Consider the following 20,411-nt stretch of genomic DNA (forward strand, 5'->3'; position numbering starts at 1 on the left):
GTGAAGAAGCAATAGTAAAGCTCCAGAAGAAAGGGTAAAGGTAAAGACATAAATAAGGAGAAAGCGGTAAGAGTCAGTGTCAGGTGAGACAGCCAGAACGCTAACACTTGACCTGCGAGGAAGTCAGAGAAGTGGCGTTTCCAGATCACCTGGCTTTGCAATAGGAAGGGTCTGGAGGATGAGTGACCCCCTCACACCCCCTCCCTGCAGGCTGCCTGTCCTCCCACAGCCTCCTTACCTCGGTCTTTTGGGTTTGTTTTTATGCACCTATGTATCTGAAGATGCACTTCTGAAGCAGCCTGGCACAGAGAGGCCACTCCATAAATATTTCTCAGTGACCGAAATGGGACCAGTACTAGGTTTGGATAGGGAAATTTATGTGTTGTGATCTCAAGAGAACATGTATAAGAGATTGTGTATATGCAGGGTATTTGGATTTAGGTCCCAAGAGAATTTGTGTTAAAGATATTGCTAAAAAAAGTGATAAGATTGCAAATAAAAAATGATTGCAAATGATGTTTTAAAAATTAAAATCAGAGGACATGCGGTGGAAGAGGGAGGGGTAGGCTGCCCAGATGAGTGTGAAAGGATCCAGAAGGATGAACAGCAGTGGTGGCCGCTGGGCTTGGAGGGAAGCTCTTTGGCCCAGGAACCACTGGACAGGCCCCGTCAGTGACCGGGAGGAGGTGAGATGGCCGGAGGGGGGGGTGGGTGTGTGTGTGTGTGTGTGTGTGTGTGTGTGTGCGTGGTGGTGGAAGGAGGTGGTTTTCTCTAAGTGTGCATTGCAACTCTATCCTGAGTTCTCATTAGAATAAACCATTAATGTTGAAGGGAGGTGTATTGTACGTAGTTTAATTGTTTTGACTCATTTAAGATTGTGAGTGGATCCACTTCCCTTGGTCTGTGTTTGGTTCTACTTCATTCCAACTTTACAAACCAGAATTACCCTTACTTGTGGTTCTAAAATGTTGGGTTAGCACCCAAGCATTGGATTATCTGTGGTTCTCCGCCAGGGGTGATTTTGTACCCCCAGGTTACATTTATTACTGTTTGGAGACATTTTTGTTTGTCACACTGTGGGGGTAGGGAGGGTGCTTTGGGGACCCGGGTGGCAGGTAACATCCTACAGTGCATAGAGCAGCCCATGACAATAATTTGGGGGGCCCAAAATGTCAATAGTGCCAAGGTTGAACAATGCCAGATTAAATCTTTTCCATTTTTTCAAAATATCATTGCTTTGTTTTCAAGTTTAAATCTGAGATGTAGTTAGGGAAATTTACAGGTGAAGATTAACCCAGAGATTAATCCAAAGGTTAATCTCCTTTCAATGCTTAAAAGTGTGTAATAGGGTTAGCTACCTGTGTGCCAATATGTTAATGTGGAATTTAAAGATAATAAGTGTTCTTCAAAACACAAAAGAGAGTCCTGTGGTTATGGTAATCCGGCTTTAGGCTTTAGTGAGTCGTTAGTAATGTAGCAAATTCAGGTCCTAAGACTGGCCAGTTTGAGTGTGTGCCAAATTTATTTCCATTAGAAATATTCCACGTCAAACACATTCATCAGATAGATTTTCTTTACTGTTATCGAGGTAGGTAGCAGATTTGTAACATCCAGTTATTTCTAGTTTACTTTTTGTGTCCTGACTACAAGATTGTTGACAGTGTCTGTATTCTTTCATTGCCCAGTGGTTTTTTTTTTAATTGAAATATGCACTTTTAAATTCTAAAGAACACTTTTACTTCTTTATTTGCTTTGAATAAATTGGTTGTTACTTAACTACTTACTGTTCACTTAGGAAAGCTTTTAATTCTCCCCTCCAAAGATAATTACAATCAATAGTCATGTTGAGGTTAGCCTTCTTTTCCCTCTTTTAATTCCCTGATTTACAGTCTTTTAGGCATTTTAGTTCTGTTTGTCTTAAAGCAATGAGGCACAGTAGGTTTTTGATTGAATTCCAATTTATGATGAGTTTTCTAAGGAACAGAGAGGGTGACTTGTTTCTTTTTAAAATGCGTTATATAACCAATTATACAGGCAGTAGATGAGCAGAGCTCTCTGGGGAACTTGAGCTCCTATCGGGAGGGAGTGTTTAGAGCAGGCACTGAGCGTGCCCTGTCGTCCCCGGCGCCACCGGTGCCTGTCCTGGCGGCAGTGCACATTAACCGTGACTCCTCCTGGAGGTTAACATATTCAAAGTAAAAAAAAGTTTATGAATATCACTAATTCTAATCGCTCTTCTCCCACACTGATAGAAGTAAATGATATTGGGACATCACGAGGGGCATTTAAATAGACATCATCCAATGCATGAGCATGGAGCATGCATTTACATTCCTCAGAATAAGGATACCTTTCCCTGGCGCAGCACGGTTAAACTTTGACGGTGTTTTTGTAGCTTTGGCTCACTGTCTCCACCGTCCTACAATCCGCGTAAGGCATCACATTGTTGGGTGTGTGTGGATTTTAGTTTTCTGTTATCTGTCAGTGAAGAGCGTTTTCCTCAGGCGCCTGCATTTCCTTTGTCTGCATGGCTGGCTTCTTTTGCACAGTGTTATGGCCAAATGTGTTCTTAAATTTAAGAGAAAAATCTATTCCATGCCAAAGTAATGACCTCAGTTCCTATCATTAACAATTAAAATGTTAATTGGTACACTTAAAATTACCTCATGGAAAGTCCTCCCACTCCTTCCAGGCACCAAAACGTCTAAAAAAATACATGAAAAAGGTAATTTTAAAAAAATTATTGATTTTACTGACAAGATTTTCTTATGAATTATGGGGATTAAACATGATGAACTCCTATCCCCAGCAATAATACCTTGGATTCAGGGGCTGAAAGATATTTCTTATTACTTCCTTTCTGCTTTTCAAGACCTCCTGCACTGAGGGTTAACTGCAGCATGACCAGACCATCCCCAAGGCCCACACAAAACTTGGCCTTAAATTCACCACCTCTGTGGCCTCTTGGGACCCCTCCTCCAGCCCCGCCCAGCTGTGCTCATACTGTCACGTGACCTCTGCCCTGACCGTCTCCTTACCCTCGAAATCAGGCCTGCTGCTTCTGATCTCTCCCCTCTTGAACTCACCATCCCCGTGGTGTGAGAGCTATACTTCTGGAAAGTATTCTGTTGTCTTTGCCATGGTCATACGAAACGTTTTCCCAACTAGCTCTGAGCTCCTGCCTCTTCCTTGCCCCCAAAGCCCACCTCATTTGCCCCTGTGAGCTGAGTTGGGTGGGGAGACAGTGCTAGGCACCGAGACCACACTGGACCATTGCTTTTCTCAGGAAATGTCACCAGCTTGCTAGAAATTTACATCCCCCTCTGCTCATGCTCGCTGTTTATGTATGTATGTATATATGCATATATGTATTTATTTAAAGTACTTTATTTCTTTTTAGAGAGGGGAAAGGGAGAGAGGGGGGAAGGGAGGGAGAGGGAAAAGGAAATGCCGATGTGAGAGAGAAACATCAGTCAGTTGCCTCCTATATGCTGCCCAACTGGGGGCCGAACCCACAACCCAGGTATGCTCCCTGACTGGGAATTGAACCAGTGACCTTTTGCTTTGCAGGCAAAGCCCAACCCACTGGGCCACACTGGTCAGGGCCATGTTCATCCTTTAAGAGTAAGCTTCTTCTACAGGCAGTCTTCAGCCTTGCTTGCCACCCCACCCGCGGCTGCCTCCCCTCCCCTCCCCTGCGATTCTGCACCCTCACACTAAGACCGTCTCAGGCCAGCCTTTATTATGGCTGCACCTGCTAGTCTCCCCTCCCCCAGCGCATGGGGAGGTTAGGAACCTTGTCAGGCCTACAGCAAGGACGCAGGTGTGAATGTAAGTACTTTGGAGGTACCTTCAGACGTCTTAGGACCCTATTGTACCATCTCCGTTGGGGTTGGATCTCTAAAACCTAAATGCTTCATTCTCTCACTGGCTGGACCCCTCTGCAGTCACACTCCTTTCCTCACACATCATGGAACAGACTGCGCGCTGTGCTCTGACCCTGAGTGAGGAAGGGCGTGTGCTGGGACATGCAGAACCTGCTTTCGAAATTACTTGGGAAGTCACTTTAGGGTAAAGCACACAATGGAAGGTACTTTCTAAGAGGGATATGCCCTATGGCAGTGTGGCTGATTTAACTCCTTCCAGGTAACAGATAATTGATATGATTATCTTCTAAGGTTTTTTTTTCCTCATTCTGAATACATTTTACTTCACTGAAGGGAGTGTTGATGCATTCTCAGCCCGAGATTTAAGATCCCTGCTAGTTTCAGATGAGGACATGTAGCAGCAATGCTGTTGCTGGTCTTCCTTTCTAAATTAGGTAACACTGTTTCAAAGAGCATTCTTGAGGTTAATGAGCATCATAAAGCCAAACAAAATAGAAACCCTAATACCTTATTACTGTTTGAATTCTGGTTTCTCAATTTGTTTTGCCTGTGTCCTGGTTTAGAAACGTACTGCTTCAAAAGCTGTGGGCATTCCAGTGGAGCAGGGGAGGAACAAAGCAAAGTGCCAAGAATTTAGCTGTAAACAAAGACTCAGGGGGTAGTTGTGTGCCTTGGGGTCTTACTGCCTGAAATCCAGCCTGGCCAAGCTTCCGATTTCAGCCACCCTCAGCTCAGGGGCTGCTCTGGGGGAGGGGCTGTGGCGGGGTGAAGGAATTGTTTCAGTGACCTCAGCAGCAGGTGTCACCCGCCCCAGTGCCGCAGACCGGCGCTTCTGAGCAGCAGCGCTCAGTGTAGAGTTTGGGCCCTACTAGTCTGCAATATCTGCTACTTTGCTTTTCAGAACTATCGTGGTGATCGTTTTATGTTTGAGGATTTGTGAGTATTGCTTACAGTTTGCCTTTTTTATTATAGTATTTAAAATTTTTTCAATTACAGTTCACATTCAACATTATTCTGTATTTAGTGTCAGGTGAACAGCATAGTGGTTAGACGATCATGTGCTTTACAGAGTGATCCCCTCAGTATTTCAAGCACCCACCTGGCCCCATCCATAGTTACTGCAACATTATTGACTATATACCCTGTGCTGTAATTTACATCCTTGTGACCCTTCTGTAACAACCAATTGGTACTTCTTAATCTCTTTACCTTTTTCATCCTGTCCCTCAATCCCCTCCCCTCTGGCAACCATCAGTCTGTTCTCCGTGTCTGAGTCTGTTTCTGTTTTGTTTGCTTGTTTGCTTTGTTCTTTAGACTCCACAGATAAGTGAAGTCACGGGCTATTTGTCTTTTTTTCCCTGATTTATCCCGCATAGCATAATAGCCTGTAGGTCCATCCATGCGGCCGCAAAAGGTAAGGTTTCATTCTTTCTTATGAATGAATACCTTGTGTATATGTACCACACTTCTTTTTATCCACACCTGTACTGATGGGCACTTGGGTTGCTTCCATATTTGGCTATTATAAATAATGCAGTTTACATATTTTTTTTGCATGTGAAATAATGACATTTACTTTAGAAATTTACTAATAAATTTTCAAAAGACTGAGGTCTCCCAGAGAAGACAGAATATTAGAATTTACCTAATTTAATATATATGTTCATATATTCATTGATTCAATGAATATCTTCATATTCTGCAAGTGGATGGAGGTGCAGAAAACGTTAAATAGGAGCTCACAGTGCATCAGTCAGCCCAGTGATTTTCAGCTGGGCAGAGAAACACTGCCGTGACTGCTTTCACTTTCTCGGCAACCTCTTTGCTGTGTGACAGAGTGGAAGATGAACGAACAAACTTGTGCTATTTTTGAATCACGGGAAACAGTATTACAAGGGGATTGACACAACGTTTTCCTCCCAAGGAAGGTGGAGACACTGGAGGGGAGCAGAGCTCCCCATTTCCCCATTTCCTGTCCCCACCCACCCCGCCTGGTGTGGCCGCAGGGGCAGGTGTGTGAAGCTGCCTCCAGGTTTGGGTTGGCGTTCCCTCCTTTATTGTACTTGTTTCCCTCCAGCTGAGCTGGATTCTGTCAGTTCCAGTTAAGAGATGTCCTAAGTAGCAGCTCCTCTAACAGTTATTTTGAAATCAGTCACTTTTGAACAGTTTTAGGGTAGAATAGGCATGAATGCTGGCAGCATTAACACTCATATGCAAACATGTACTGAGCCTTGCTTATTCCTGCGGAGTCTCTGATGGGAGTGAACACCTGAGTTTGGAAGTGGTAACTCTTTAATGGAGGTGATCGTGGTCACAAAGCACTTGGTTTTATAGACCTTTGTATTAATAGCTACCATTTGCTGCACACCAGCTCTGTACCAGGCCCTGTTCCAACATTATCTCTGTTTTTCAGAACAATCAGGCAAAGTATTTGTCATTTTTCTTCTGCTGTAGATGAGCCTCTGAGGCTCGGAAGAGAAATTAGTTTCTCTCGGCCTCACGGCTGGGAAAGTGCTGAGCTTGGAATTCAGACCTCAGTGTTTGTCTTCCTGGGGGCGCACGGCGTCTCCTACAAGTCAGCCCGGTCAGGATTACGTGCAGGATTGTTCGTAGTGAAAACAGCTTTTCAGATGCTGAAGTGTGAGAAAGAAGGCACAGGTGTTTGTGACCTGGGCGTGCTCACGTGGGTCTGCGTGTGTGAGAGACGGAGGAAGGAGGGGGGTCGGTGCTGGGAAACGCCCTCTCGTGCCCACGGCTGGGATCCTCGAGGCCACTTGCTCTGGTCAAGGCTGACTGTGACTGAAACTTCCTTGGAACAAAATGCTTCCTTACCAAGGTCAAAAGCGCTTGGCCTCAGAGACTCTCAGTTTTCTTATTCGAAACTAGATTTAATGGATTGCCAGTTATGTCGCTGTAACGCTGCCTCAAATTCTTAAAAAGTTCAGAATGGGAATTAGCAGCCCACCAAGGGGCAACAACTTATTTGGGCAGCGTCCTTCTAAGGGTGTTTGCAAACTTTCTCTCTTCTTACACACTTGCGTGTTTGCACACCGTACCTGACCTTGCCCCGACCATGTCTTTCTAATCAGTCTTCTGTGGTGAGGTCTTAGAATGCTGGAGCAAACAGAAGGAAGATGTGTTAGCAGTTAAAGTGACAGGGAAGAGAGAGTGTAGCGTGGGCCTGTGAGGACAGGGCGGGCAGGGGAAAGAAGGGAGGGGAGGGAACTTGTGGGAAGTGCACTATGGGACTAAGGGCTTTCAACGCTGTGGGTGGACTGAGGAGGAGGTATAATACTAACAGAGACAGAAAAGCCTCACCTTGTCGGCACTTTCTGCTTTCCATCCTCCTCAGAGAATGGCCCTGCAAACTAGAAAGTGTGGAATGGTCATTACTGACAGTGCATTAGAACCTGAATTCTGAGTTAGATGGGAAAGCTCCACAGATCTTTCAGATGGGGCTGAATCTATTTCCCCAGGCACATGCTGGGGATTCTACCCATGATCTTGAGGTTACACTGTGCATCTTGTGAGAAATTACCAGGAAAATGGAGATTGGTGAGTGTCTTAATGGAGGGGGAACGTTATTTTTTTAGAAGCTAAAGACCTGAAGCAAGATGTATGTCCATTCTTGGCTGCAGATGAATGACCAGAGGTCTTCTGTGTGATAGGAAAGAATGTGTGGTCGCCAGGAATCAGCGTGGCTGCCACTAATAAGCCTTGCCCACGCTCATTTCCTTTAAGTACTGCTTTCCTGTACTTATTTTTTGGAGGAGGGATATTAGATTATTAGAATCACAGATTCGTGGACTCACTGAACTAAAATATTTGCTCATTTAGTTCAAATAATGCCACAAACCATCATTTTGGGCAAGCCACGATCTCAGTAAAGTATATGAGAAAATCTCTTCTGACCTTGCAGGAGAAAGATTGAAAGCCAGTTGGATGTGCTAGTATTAGGTCGATTCCCATATTTTGAAAACTAAGCCAAAAATTTGTTGATTGATGAATGCTATGGTGTCCTCCTGGGGGAATGCTCAGATAGGCACTGCCCTTGTCCTTGTTTTTCACCCAAGAAAACCCCAGCTCCTTCCCTGGAACTCAGTAGAACAGGAATGCTGCACTCCAGATTTGTGCGTGAGAGCGAGCTGGGAGGTTAGCTGATATGAAAGTGGAGAGACTAAAACTTCAAATCATTTTGTGAATTCACAAGACAAATTTTGTTATTTCAAAACATCAGCTCCTGAATTTATGACAGAAGCCAATGAAGCAATATGAGATGGGGAAATGTAATTTCGAGGAAGTCCTGGGAATTCTGGAGTTTCAGCTAACCACACTGTTATGAATAATGTGTCTATAAACAGTCAAGTAAAAAGCAAAAGAAAGAAAACATCCCTGCGATAGGAAAAATAAAACAATTTCAGATAGCATTTTATGAGTGTAATTTTCAGCACACGAAGTACCCGTGAGGTTTCATTGTTGTCATTCATTCCAGCATTACAATGATAAGGCTTCTAGTTCTGTGTGGCCTATTGTAAGGGCGTGAAAAAGTTGACCTGGTTTCCAGCATGCGTAGATCAGAGTGGTGAGTGCGGTACCCGGACATCACAGCCTACAGCCGTCGTCGTGGGAGGAGCTGGGGACGTTTAACCAATGGAAGGCCGAGGGAAGACAGGGTGGTTGCCTTCAGATCTGAAGGGGTTTTTGAACAGGATAGGAAAATCTGTCTTGATTCCTAGCGTTGAATGAGAAGCAAAGACTTGAAGACGGTACAAGGAAACAGACTCAGCTGAGTACAAGGGGAACTAGGAAGTCGGACTGGCTGATGATGGACCGGGATGCCTTGGAGAGAAACGACGGTTACTTTGCTCCAGTATTAGGCAGAGATCAAGTCAGGCCTATTTATTTGCATTCTTTAAGGGCCAGTTGCAGTGTTACTGCCTGTTGAAGTCTCTCTCTCTCTCTCTGCCCAATGTTTCCTTTCTTATGTGTTTTAGACCTCCCAGTACCATACATAGTTAGTGCGGGTGTTAGAGCATTTTGTCTGAAAGACTGTCTGTCCTAGGTTCTCTGATAACAGCATCCAAATCAGAACTAAGACCAGTGTATTTCACTCCCTTCACTGTGCTCTTCAATGATTTCTGCTCTGCAGGTAACTTTAGGAGAAATTTGTTCTAAATTATATAAGAACAGAAGATTTTTTTATCTGATTATACCAAGACAAGCATTTTTCCCGTCATTGGAATTTTTAATCATACATATTGTTACATTTAGGTTTGCTGGAGAGTGTTTTGGAAATTTTTCAAATGATCAGGAAACGGTCATCTCGTGGGGATTTTAGTTACTTCTGAAGAAAATCGTTATTTTCAAAATGGGAACATTTAAAAAAAGAAATTAAATGAAAATGATACTATCCAAGTTTTGAAAAATTGCCATTTTTTTTTCCAGCAGCAATAGATTTTGAGATGTCGTAGGTTGAAGGTCACTGAGTAATATGCCCCTTGGTTCTTGTGTTTGATTCAGGCTCATTCGAAAGTCATGGAGAGGTGGCGGGAGGGTGTGGAAGACTTCCTGATGAAGGAGCCGGCGGCCCAGGGAGACGCCGAGGGGCTGCAGAGACAGCTGGACCAGAGCTCGGTGAGTCCCAGCGACCCAGGAAGCCCGCCGCAGCGGACAGCGTGTTCTTCTTGTCTCTCATTGTTTGCTGCCGTTATTAACATTGTAAGACTAGGACCTGACAGTAAACGGAGATAAAACAGCCTTCATGATAGAGCTTGTTTGACTTCAGAGTTCATAGAAAGTGCCTGATTATTTACGTTTCCGTTTGGGCCGTGGCTGTGGGATTTTGGATAGAGAGAACCAAGAGCCTGTCGGTCATGGGGAGCTGCTCTGTCACGCTGCGTGACCGTCTTAGTGGCGTTGTTACCATGTGTGTGTTGCCCCTATTGTGCCGTGTGGTAAAGCTTAAAAAATATATTTAACAAATGAAATTCCCCAGTAATATTGCATGTAATTCATATTTGATGAATTCATTAGGCTTCTCTAAATTGCTTTAAAGTGGTATTTCCGGCTGAGGGTCAAGTATTTCTAATCTAATTTGGCAGATAGCTAGATGAAGAACCCAAGTGAAATGAATTTCATAAGGCACACTGTTTCTGAAGCAGTTAAAAGTTTTGACTCCCAAGCAGTCTGTTTTTATAATATCTGCAGGGGTAAAAGCAGACAAACTGTAATTATGGTATGTATTTCTATGGGAATGAACTCAACAAAGGCTTAATTTATGTGTGCAGGCACTTGTGAATGAAATCGAAGCAATTGAATCCTCGCTGAAAGATATGAAGGAGATAGAGACGGCCCTTCGAAGTTGTCCCGCTGCTGGCATCAAAACCTGGGTGCAGACGAAGCTTGCTGACCACCAAACCCAGGTGGAGAAACTGAGCAGGGAGGTGAGTTTCTCTGCTTTACTGTCTGTTTTCCAAGCAGTAGATTAAAGCGATGAAATTGATTATATAGCCCATGCAGTTTGGATGGCAGAGAGGGTACTGATTGTCCAGGTGGCCCCTTGGGGGGAATGCGCTTGGTGTGGTTGATAAAAACCAAGAAAGGCCCTGGAGCTGGAACTGCGTGAACAGGGGAATCAGAGGGCTGGGGAATGTGAGACTGAGGTGAGGAGGTAGTTGGGCGTGGATTGTTGGTGGCCTTGGAGGCAAAGATTTTTGCATTTTATTTCAAGGACGACTTCACACGCAGAAAGCAGTTTCAGAGTTTTGAGCAGGGAAGTGACATGGGATAGATTTTGTAAGGTCACCCTTGATTCCATCTGGATGATTTGCTCTGGCAAGGCAAGGGGTTATTGCAGTCCGGGAGAGGGAGGGTGGCTCCTTGGACGAGGGAGGGGGTGGAGGTCAGGAGAAAGGTTACGCTTGGACTGTATGTTGTAAAGAGAGATGAGAGTCTAGTAATGGATTGGGTGTGTGAGGTAAGAAAAAGTGAATAGTCGAGGACAGGTTAGGGTTTCAGCAAAACTTCCCCTTTGTGTGAGTTGCGGTGCCCTTTACTGAAGTGGTGAAGACTCGAGGAGAAGCTTTCGTGGGAGCAGGTGGCACGATGATCTCCTTCTGGGAGGGCTAAGTTATTTTGTGTGTGTTCGAGCTTAAAGAAAAGTTGGAGTAATGGTAGAGGGAGCAGCCGCGTAACGATTCCTAAATTCGACCGCTTTTAATCTTTTACCACGTTTGCTTTCCCATTTTCTCCCCTGCTCTCTTTACATATGCACACAAACACACACGCACTCTTTTTTTCTGGTGAAAGAGGCACTTTTCACCAGAAGTGCATTTGACAGAGATTTGAAAATATCATGACACTCCACCCCTAAATACTTTAGTATTCTTCTCCCCTGAATGAGGACACTCTTATGCAAAACCACCAAACCATTATCACACTTAAGAAAATATTCTATAGTACCACCTAATAAGTTAGCCAAATTCAAATTCCTCTCGGTGTGCTATATTCTGATAGTATATGCTGAGTGGGGTTTTGGGGGAAGTAAATGGGGAACACGGTTTGGGAGTGGCCATGAGGAACAAGGAGACAGATACATGTACACATGCATGTAGGTATAGGCACAGAGACTCAGATCATGTCTGTCTCCACATATATCTATGCACACACATGAGAACATAGAGTTCATTGTGAATTACCACCGATTCCAACTATGGGAATAAATGCATGGGATGTTAAATGCCCTCAACGAAGAGGCAGCCCCCCAGTCTCTTGCATTTTGCTGAGTCATAAAGAAGTTGAAGAAATTTTAGATAAAATAATGGGACCAAATCCTTATTTTGCTAAGGAAGGACAGACATATAAAAGCAATAAGAAAATAAAATCTATGCTATCTATTAATATATGCATGATCTCATGAAAGGAAGAGCGTTATAGTGACAGAAAATAGGAAATTTACAATTTCAGGGTAGTTAATTATAATTTTGAGCTTTTCATTTTTCAAAAGTTTGCCAGTGACTTTATCCTTTGCATTTCCCTATGGACCCAAGAAAATTATGTTACTAACTGGTGTCCAGGAACTACTAGTAAAGAGAATTTCCTGGAAGTGGGGCCCAAGAAACCTGTCTATGTGGGTGTTGTTTAAAGCCGACCAGATTGAACAGGTGACCAGCCAGGCCTGGGGCCAGGGCAGTGTGTATCACTGGCAGCAGGCTCCCAGAGCACTACGCTGGCTGGGAAATCAAAGCTCCCATTTGATCCCTTCCTATTTTTATGACAGTGGTCCTGTCGGAGAGGGGGGACAGGAAAGCCACGAAGTATGGCCCCTTGCTCTCCTGAGAGCCATCCGATTCCTGTCCTGGCCTTGGGTCACTGTCAGCTTCACAGCCCAGCAGCAGGCCCTGGCAAGGGGACTGCTGCTGTGAGATTGAACCTGAGCGGGAGGTGGAACCGTGACGTGAGCTTGATCTCTGCACGGTGTCTTCTCCCGTGGTGACAGTGAGCTTGTAGTTAGAGGAAGGCTCTCTCTGAAAATACTTTAGGCTCCTGTGAAATGTTTAACCAAGTTACTGAACCAGGTTCAAAACAATACCTACTTTCTAGTGTAACTTTTTTTGTGTCTCTTTAGGATATATAAATATAGTAAATGATCAAAACCAGAATTTTATGGAGTAGTGTTTTATGAACACCTTAAATAGAAACCTCTTCTTTGCTTTTAAAAGTCAAATCTTAACATAGAATCCTGTTAAAAGGAAAAAAAATGGATATTTTGGTTGTATTTAGGGTTTGTTTTTTTTTTTTGCCCGTACTCAACAATGCTACTGTAGGTTTCCTTGAAATATATGCTTTGATTGCTGTATGTTAGATTCCTTCATGTGGGATTACTTTGTCAAAAGTTACGCATTTTCAAAATTGTGAAAGATATTTCCAGATTACATTAATAACCAAAATGTGCACTAGAATCCCAGGTATGATTATTGTTTTCATTATTGCTTATCTTTCAAGTCAGCTCAGAGTGTTTATAGACTTTTATCTGAATTTTAAAATGGAAGGCTCTTTGTGGAGGTGTCGCTGTGCCCTCAGCCGTGAGAAACCTGACATTTGCTGTATTAGCATCGGTTTATTTGGGTAAATGGCTTTTCTTTCCCAGATTACTATTCAGAAAAATAGGCTGTCTGAAAGTCAGGAAAAGGTGGTGAACTTGAAGAAAGACTTGGCAGAGATGCAGGAGTGGATGACTCAGGCGGAAGAAGAATACCTGGAGAGGGATTTTGAGTACAAGTCACCGGAAGAACTCGAGAGTGCCGTGGAAGAGATGAAGGTGAGGCCGGGGCGGCCAGCGGCCACAGGCTTTATCTCTCCCTTCCTCCCTGTAGAAACCAATCAATCGATTCATCTTCTATTCAGCTGTAAAGTGTGGTTGTACAGCTAGTTGACCCTTGAACAGCACAGGGTTGAATTGCGTGGGTCCACTTCTACAAGGATTTTTTCAGTAAATACTGTAAATGTATTTCCCCTGTGGTTTTCTTAATAACATTTCATTTTCTCTAGCTTATGTATAGCATGAAAAATATGTGTTAATTGACTCTTGATGTTATCCGTAAGGCTTCTGATCAACAGTAGGCCCGTAGTAGTTAAGTTCTGGGAAAGTCAAAAGCTCTACGTGATTTCGACCACTCGTGTTGTTCAAGGGTCAACTGTGCATGTCAAGTTTCACAGTAGGATTTCAAATTTAAGAAAAAGGAAGGGTAGCCGCTATGATTTTGTAGGGAAAGGAAGTTCAGCTTGGCCCACGAGTCAAATCCACGAAGGGCCCTGAGAGGTTTCCTTATGTGAGAACTTCGGGAGCCACGGAGAACGACTCAAATTCAGTGGCATCACTCACGTGCGTTCTGTTGTGCAACCGCCACCACTGTTTCCAGAAGTTTCCAGGAAGAGTTATTTTTCACTAGAAACAAGACAGCCTTTCCAATCTGGTTGGGGTTCATCCTTATTTCATCAGATATGTTCTTCCAGTTACTCTCACACATGGGGCACACGAGAATGTAAACATTTTGCTAGTGCAGGTACACAGCAGCGGGGGCGCCGTCAAGGGGGTTGGTCTCGGTCGGGGCCACAGGATGCATTGCCTGTGAAGTTTCGTTCCTGAGTCCGTAGTCTCGAACACTGTCCTTTTTAATACAATGAGAGAACTGGGCATCATTCCCAAATTTCCAACACTGCTTCAAGTCTCCTTCAGTGTTTAGGCCAAAGGAGATACTGACTAAAGGCTATTTTTAAAAATAAGATTAAGCAACACATGTAACATTTTAGGCCAAAGTTAACTTGCTTAAAAGTGTAACCATAGCAAAAATCTGAGTGTACGTATTTTAGAAAAGGGTTCGATTTCATCCAAGGATTATTGTGTATGAATAAAAGCAAAACAACAAGGGGCTTTCATTGTAATTATGGTATTTTCCTTGAAACATATCCTTTCTTTAGTGCAGCTTTTTTTTGAAAGCTTTTAAAATATTCAGCATATAAGGTATTTTAAAGGTAGCCCATTGTGGTAAGAACCACCTTATTTCATCTTTACACCACAGGCATTGCCATTTTGGGGTTCACTGAAGTCTGTAGGCACGAGAGTTTAGAAAAATAAAATTCACACCCTTGATTGGGCAACATTCTGTTTATTTTTATTCTTCCAAACAACCATTAGGATTTTAAAAACCACTATGCTTACTTATTTTATCCAACCTAGGAAAGTTTAAAACCACTAAGCAGTAAAGAAAGCTGAAAAAGAAAATAAAAAGCTGTTTTTGGCTGGTTTTCCTGAAAGTGAGGCTTTATCCTATGTGTGGGGCCGGAGTCAGGAAAGAAGCTATTTTTAGATCAGATCTTTCTAGTATAATTTCATCCTCTTTGAAATACAGTTAATTATCAGAAGGATAGATATACCTGTGTTGCAGGAGAGAATAATATGTTTGAGTAATTTTTAAAGGATACCTCTACAATGGTGCATCTGAATTTTTGTGAACATTCATTTATTTCAGGCTGATATGCTCAGGACTCTGGTGGTCAATTAAAATGAACTCATTATCACGGGCCCAGACTCTGAAAATGCCTCATGGCCGTAAACATGACTTAGGATGCCTTAGGTTAAGTTAACATTACCTGTCAGTAAAGGGGAGAGTTCGCATAGGACTGTGTACCCTGGGGCATGTAGTGAGTTAGCATTCTTGTTTCAAAAGCACTCCCTGTAGTGATCACCTAAATAGTGTTCCAAACGGGGTAGCTGGAATCATGCAGATGTTTTAATTTCGGTTTAGTTATTTTTAAAAAGAAACAAATTGGTTAGTGAGAAAGGGAGACAGTTTTCAAGTCCATCCTTTCTCGGAACAGAGGGCGAAAGAGGATGTGCTGCAGAAGGAGGTGAGAGTGAAGATTCTTAAGGACAACATCAAGTTGTTGGCTGCAAAAGTGCCCTCTGGTGGCCAGGAGTTGACATCGGAGCTGAATGTGGTGCTGGAGAATTACCAACTTCTGTGCAACAGAATTCGAGGAAAGTGCCACACGCTGGAGGTAAGTTGTTTTCCCAGTGATGCATTTACGAGACCAAAACTCTGTAATGTACTGACTGTTTCCATACCTTGGAAAAAAAATTCCATTGTTTTCAAGTAGTGGATCATAAAAGAAAAGTAGTTCTTGTGTAATAAGTTGATCAAGTGAAGCAGGGATTTAAAAAAAAAAAAAAGAGACCAAGAGCTTCCCCAAATCAATGGAAGGTTCACAGGAAAGTCATTTAATATCTTCAGACTTTACTTTTTTAACATGTAAAGTCAAGGTTTTCATATCACAGGTGACCTGTAGGGTCTATTTCAGTCCTAAAATTCTAGAACAGTATACTGAGAACATCTCTTTTGTTTTATTTTGTCTGGTTAGTATGCAGACGTGAGTTGAGGGTCTAAAAAAAAGTTATTTAGAGTGGCATCTAAAGTTAGAGTCGCCTGAAAGAAAGCAGAACTTAAATATGCTGGCAATTTTCTGGACCATCACCCGCCTCAAGCTGTTGGGTTTAAGATGTAGATCAAGGGTGTCTAACCTGCAGCCCCCAGGCCACATGTGGCCCAGGATGGCTGTGAACGCAAAACGTTAAATTTACTTCAAATGTTACTTAGGTTTATTACTAAGTTTACACTAAGTTTTATTACTTCGATATGTACTTTTTCTGTATCAGGGATCACAAAACTTGGGACCCGCTCAATGGTTTTAAAAGATTATCAAAAGGGCCGCTGCATAATTAGGGTTATTATGTGAGGACTTTTTTGCTCATCTGTGGTGGTGGACATCTCAAAAATTATGCATGGACCTTTTTTTGTTTGTCAGTTTTCATTGGTGTCTGTGTATTGAATGTGTGGTCCAAGACAACTCTTCTTCTTCCAGGGTGGCCCAGAGACGCCAAAAGGTTGGACACCCCTGATGTAAATGAGTCCATGAGGCTTTTTAAAAAATAAAATTAAGTTCTTGCTTATTTTTTATATTAGTGTGACTTTTCTTACTGAAAAAAGTTTAGGAAGCACTTCAATTTAAATTCAGTTTAACCTCAAATAAATGGTAATATTGTGGTAAATCCTATAATGGTAAACAGCCACAACAGCAACAGTTAAACTGCCTTCACTCATTACTTGTTCGTTCTGAAACTATTTTGTGGTAAGATAAATATGGGTGATGGAGACTAGTTCATCAGGAAGCTATGGCTCAAAACCTCCCTCTTTCATATTAACATATTGTGTAAACACCTAAGGTTACTTGCGAAATTAAAATTGTGTATGTCTAATCTTAAATCCTGGTGAACGATCTTGGAATTGAACTTTACTATAGTCTTATCTATGTTTTCTTCTCTGTCATTACCACCCTTGACTTAGCTCTTTTTGTTGTTGTTTCCCTACTTATTTCTAGCCAAAATAGCAACTCATAATATGTTTACATAGTGAATGGAGTCCCCAAATTATCCCAAGCTAACAGGGGGCTACCATGCACTCTGTATCATTTCTTCAAGCTGTCTTTATGACCCAGGCATGGCAATTTGAAAAAGAGGAATGAAAGAAATATTTTGAGGGTTTGGAATTGCTGTAAGAATTACTTTTAGAAGTACTTTGGAATTAATTTGAATTACTTTGAAAGGAGAATAGGAAAAATGCAAGCAAAAAGTGACATAGGTAAAGGAGAAAAGAGAAGACCTTGATGTCTTTGAAATGGGAAACAAAAAGAAGGAAAAATAAGTTTAACAATGGAAATACTTTTAAAATTGTGTCAGAGATTACCAAGGGATATTGGGCAGAAATAGTCCAAATTTCTAAATTAGAATAAGAATGCCTTTCAATTTTATGACCTTGATCATTTTTAGATTCCTTTAAAATGTATTAAATCATGAAATATTTCAGACTCATGGAAGAGTAGAGATAATACTACTAAAACATCTGTTAGCTATAACGAATGTTAACTTTTTGTCATATTTTCCCAGATCTTGTTTTTAAAATAAAATAGATTAGTATTACAGAACCTGTTTCCTTCTTTGCCATCCCATCCCATCTCTCTCCTGAAGTAATCATTATCCAGAAGTCAGTGTATATTCTTCCCAACTGTGTTTCTATATTTTTAACATGAACACTGATGTCTCGGTTATCAGTTGCTGTGCAACAACTTCACCAAGACTTAGTGACCTGCAAAAACAACCATTAACTTTTTCTCACGATTCTGTGCTTGATTTGGCTTCGCTGGGTGGCTTCCTGCCCCCTGTCGGACATTGGCTCACTCAGGTAGCTGCATTCCCTTGGGAGCTCTGCTGGAACCTTCACGATGTCCTCTCGTCCTCTGGGGCTCCCTCCGCGTGGCCTCTCCACCGTACAGCTTCTCTCCAGTGTGGCAGCTGGCTGTTCAGAGGGCAGGAAGCAGAGGCTAGCAGCCCTTTTAAAGGCTAGGTGTGCAGTTTGACACGGAGTCATGTCTGTAGCATCCTTTTGGCCTAATCAAGTCACAAGGCCAGCCCACGTTCCAGGGGGCAGAAAGTTTCAACACTTAATGGGTGCAGGGGAAAACACTTGTGGCAATGGTTAATCCACCGCAGTTCATGCTTTGGTCATAAGTTAGTTATTCTCCTCCCACATGCAAAGTGTACTTACGCTCTCCCAGGGACTCCCAGATCTTACCCGGTATAGCATCCAGCTCGAAATCCTTGTGATCTGCGTCGGGTCTAAACACAGAGGTGGTTGCTTCAGGCAGTTTCTTCAGATGCAGGTGTTCAGGTGTGGCAGCACTCGATCTGGTGACCTGGGCACTAAAACAATACGTTACTGTACCCCAAATGCCCACATACAGCGGTGAGCCAGGCATAGGAGAGCCTCAGCTGGCACTTCATTCAAAAACACTGGGACAGTGGGTGGTAAATAGCAGGCACTGGTACAAGGAACTCTGAAATCTGGTAGGAGTAAGTCTGATCGTCTGATAGCCATTCTTTCTTTCCCATAAAAAACTGGGCTCTGTTTGCAGCTGAGTAGATGCTGCAGGCTGCTTTCTACCTGAAATTCTACTAGAAATTTGGGGGACCAGACACAACTTTTCTCTTTTTGTCTTATTTATGGTTGGCAAATTACATCCTGAGGGTCTGATCTGCTTCATGTCTCTTTCTCTATGGAATGTGACTGAACAATGGTTTGTATATTTTTAATATCTAAAGGGTTGCTAATAACAAACAACACACACACAAAATAAACAGAAAAGAATATGTGGCAGACACCAGAGGTGTCTTATAAAACTTAAAATATTTACTGTATAGACTTGTATGGGGAAATTTGCTGCCCCTGGTCCAGTAAACACAGCTCGTTTGGAAGGCTGGCTAGCATGCGCCTTCTCTTCGTGCATCTGAGACAGAACCAGCCTCTGAGGCTCCACGTCAATTTAGGCTTTCTCCTAAATCAATCAATCAACCAAATAGGCTCCGCCTCTGTGGGGAAGGGCTGTTCTTCCCATGGTTTTTTTTTTTTTAATTCTTCGTTTATTAATCTTCTCATGAAAAATCTGCATAATCACCACAGATAAAGTCACTGAAGAATCTTTACTCCTTCTGTTGACTAATCTCCAGCTCAGCCAATTTTTGCCAATTTTTGCCTGCGCCAACATTGGCCTTTGCAGTCCCCCTGACTTTCTTCATTCTGTTCTTACGTTCCTTTCTCTGTTTTCTTGAGGTCTCCTTCTTCTCATAGAGGCCATGTCTTGCAAGTCTGTCTTTGGGTTCATTTTTCTTTGCATAATTCAAGGAATCATAAAGCTTGCCAAAGCCAGTTGTCTTGCCACTACCAAAATGGGTTCTGAATCCAAACACAAAGAGGACATCTGGTGTAGTCTTATACATTTTGGCTAGTTTTTCCCGAATTTCTGTCTTGGGTACTGTTGCCTTGCCAGGGTGAAGGACATCATTGACCATTTGTTTCCGCTGAAGTAGTCTGTTGGTCATGAACTTCCTGGTCTGAATAGTCACTGTGTCGTTCATGATGGCTGCCGATCTTCATGCAGCAAGGGAGGGAAAGAGCTTCCCATGGTTTTCTCCTAGGAAGTGGGGGGTACAAATTTATCTCCTCTTCTCAATCCCCAAAAAACTCCCCATTAACGTGGGGAATAAATGATTGCCAGTAATACAGTAAGAACAGTATAAGTCCATTTGACTAAAATATGGTTCTTTGCATATACCGAGACGTTCATATGAATTTGGGAAAAAAGTTGGAAAGAGTATACAGCGAATTGTTACCTCCGTTAATTCTGAGTTGGAATAGGATGGATCCCGTGGAATTCAAATTTTCTATATAATTGTTGAAAAGTGTTGCAATTATGAGGGCTTGTACCTTTCTATTAAAAAACCAAAATAATAATATTTTCCTCTTGGTTTCTTCTACTAACTATATAATTTTTTTTGACTTTCAACCAGATCCTTGAAACGTAATTTCATGCAAAGAGTGAGGCAGCTCATTCCTCTTTGCCTCCTGTCTCCCTCCCATTGGTCTAATACGATTTAGTGAAGAATGTATTTCATTTACTTGAAATTCCAATGGCACCAGTTTCTGAATCTTCATGTATACTCCTATCTGAATGAAGTGGTTATTGATTAGAGAGAATATGTAGCCCTAGAGATACAAGCGTCTCTCAATGGCTTATTTAATTTAACTTCTTTCTTGCCTCCTGTAGGAGGTGTGGTCTTGCTGGATTGAGCTGCTGCACTATTTGGATCTTGAGACCACCTGGCTAAACACGCTGGAACAGCGGATGAGGGGCACAGAGGCCCTGCCCGAGAAGACAGAGGCTGTCAGCGAAGCCCTGGAGGTGGGCGCCTGTGGCATCCGGGGAGTTTCTTCCTGTTGTCATGAAGCCCAATGAGTGTGAAAATGAGGAACATAATGCCTGACACCAGCAAACATGTTTTCCCCCGCAGTGGTTTTCAGTGGAACTTGTGTTGCCTGCCTTTGCCTGAAATGTTTATAGAATCATATCTATTTA

The 20,411-nt window shown here is 42.6% G+C and overlaps 2 protein-coding genes across 7 annotated transcripts in view; one reads left to right on the forward strand and one right to left on the reverse strand.

Annotated features, from left to right (window-relative positions):
* UTRN (utrophin) overlaps positions 1 to 20,411 on the forward strand; it is a 453,043-nt gene that overhangs the window by 144,367 nt on the left and 288,265 nt on the right. For all 6 annotated transcript variants that reach the window (XM_045842802.1, XM_045842803.1, XM_045842804.1 and 3 more), the window contains 5 exons: positions 9,408 to 9,521; positions 10,175 to 10,330; positions 13,036 to 13,206; positions 15,267 to 15,446; positions 20,103 to 20,237. In XM_045842802.1, coding sequence (XP_045698758.1) covers positions 9,408 to 9,521; positions 10,175 to 10,330; positions 13,036 to 13,206; positions 15,267 to 15,446; positions 20,103 to 20,237 — 756 coding nt within the window. The remainder of the gene's footprint in view (positions 1 to 9,407; positions 9,522 to 10,174; positions 10,331 to 13,035; positions 13,207 to 15,266; positions 15,447 to 20,102; positions 20,238 to 20,411) is intronic.
* Positions 18,896 to 19,430, reverse strand: LOC123821435 (40S ribosomal protein S24-like). The gene is made up of 2 exons (XM_045842810.1): positions 19,026 to 19,430; positions 18,896 to 18,989 (listed from the first exon to the last, which is right to left on the reverse strand). The coding sequence occupies exons 1-2, from the start codon at positions 19,411 to 19,413 to the stop codon at positions 18,979 to 18,981; spliced, it is 399 nt and encodes a 132-aa protein (XP_045698766.1). The 5' UTR covers positions 19,414 to 19,430; the 3' UTR covers positions 18,896 to 18,978.

This window comes from Phyllostomus hastatus, unplaced genomic scaffold (assembly GCF_019186645.2).
Source record: "Phyllostomus hastatus isolate PE091 unplaced genomic scaffold, TTU_PhHast_1.1 phas_contig_40, whole genome shotgun sequence".
NCBI classification, from domain to species: Eukaryota; Metazoa; Chordata; class Mammalia; order Chiroptera; family Phyllostomidae; genus Phyllostomus; species Phyllostomus hastatus.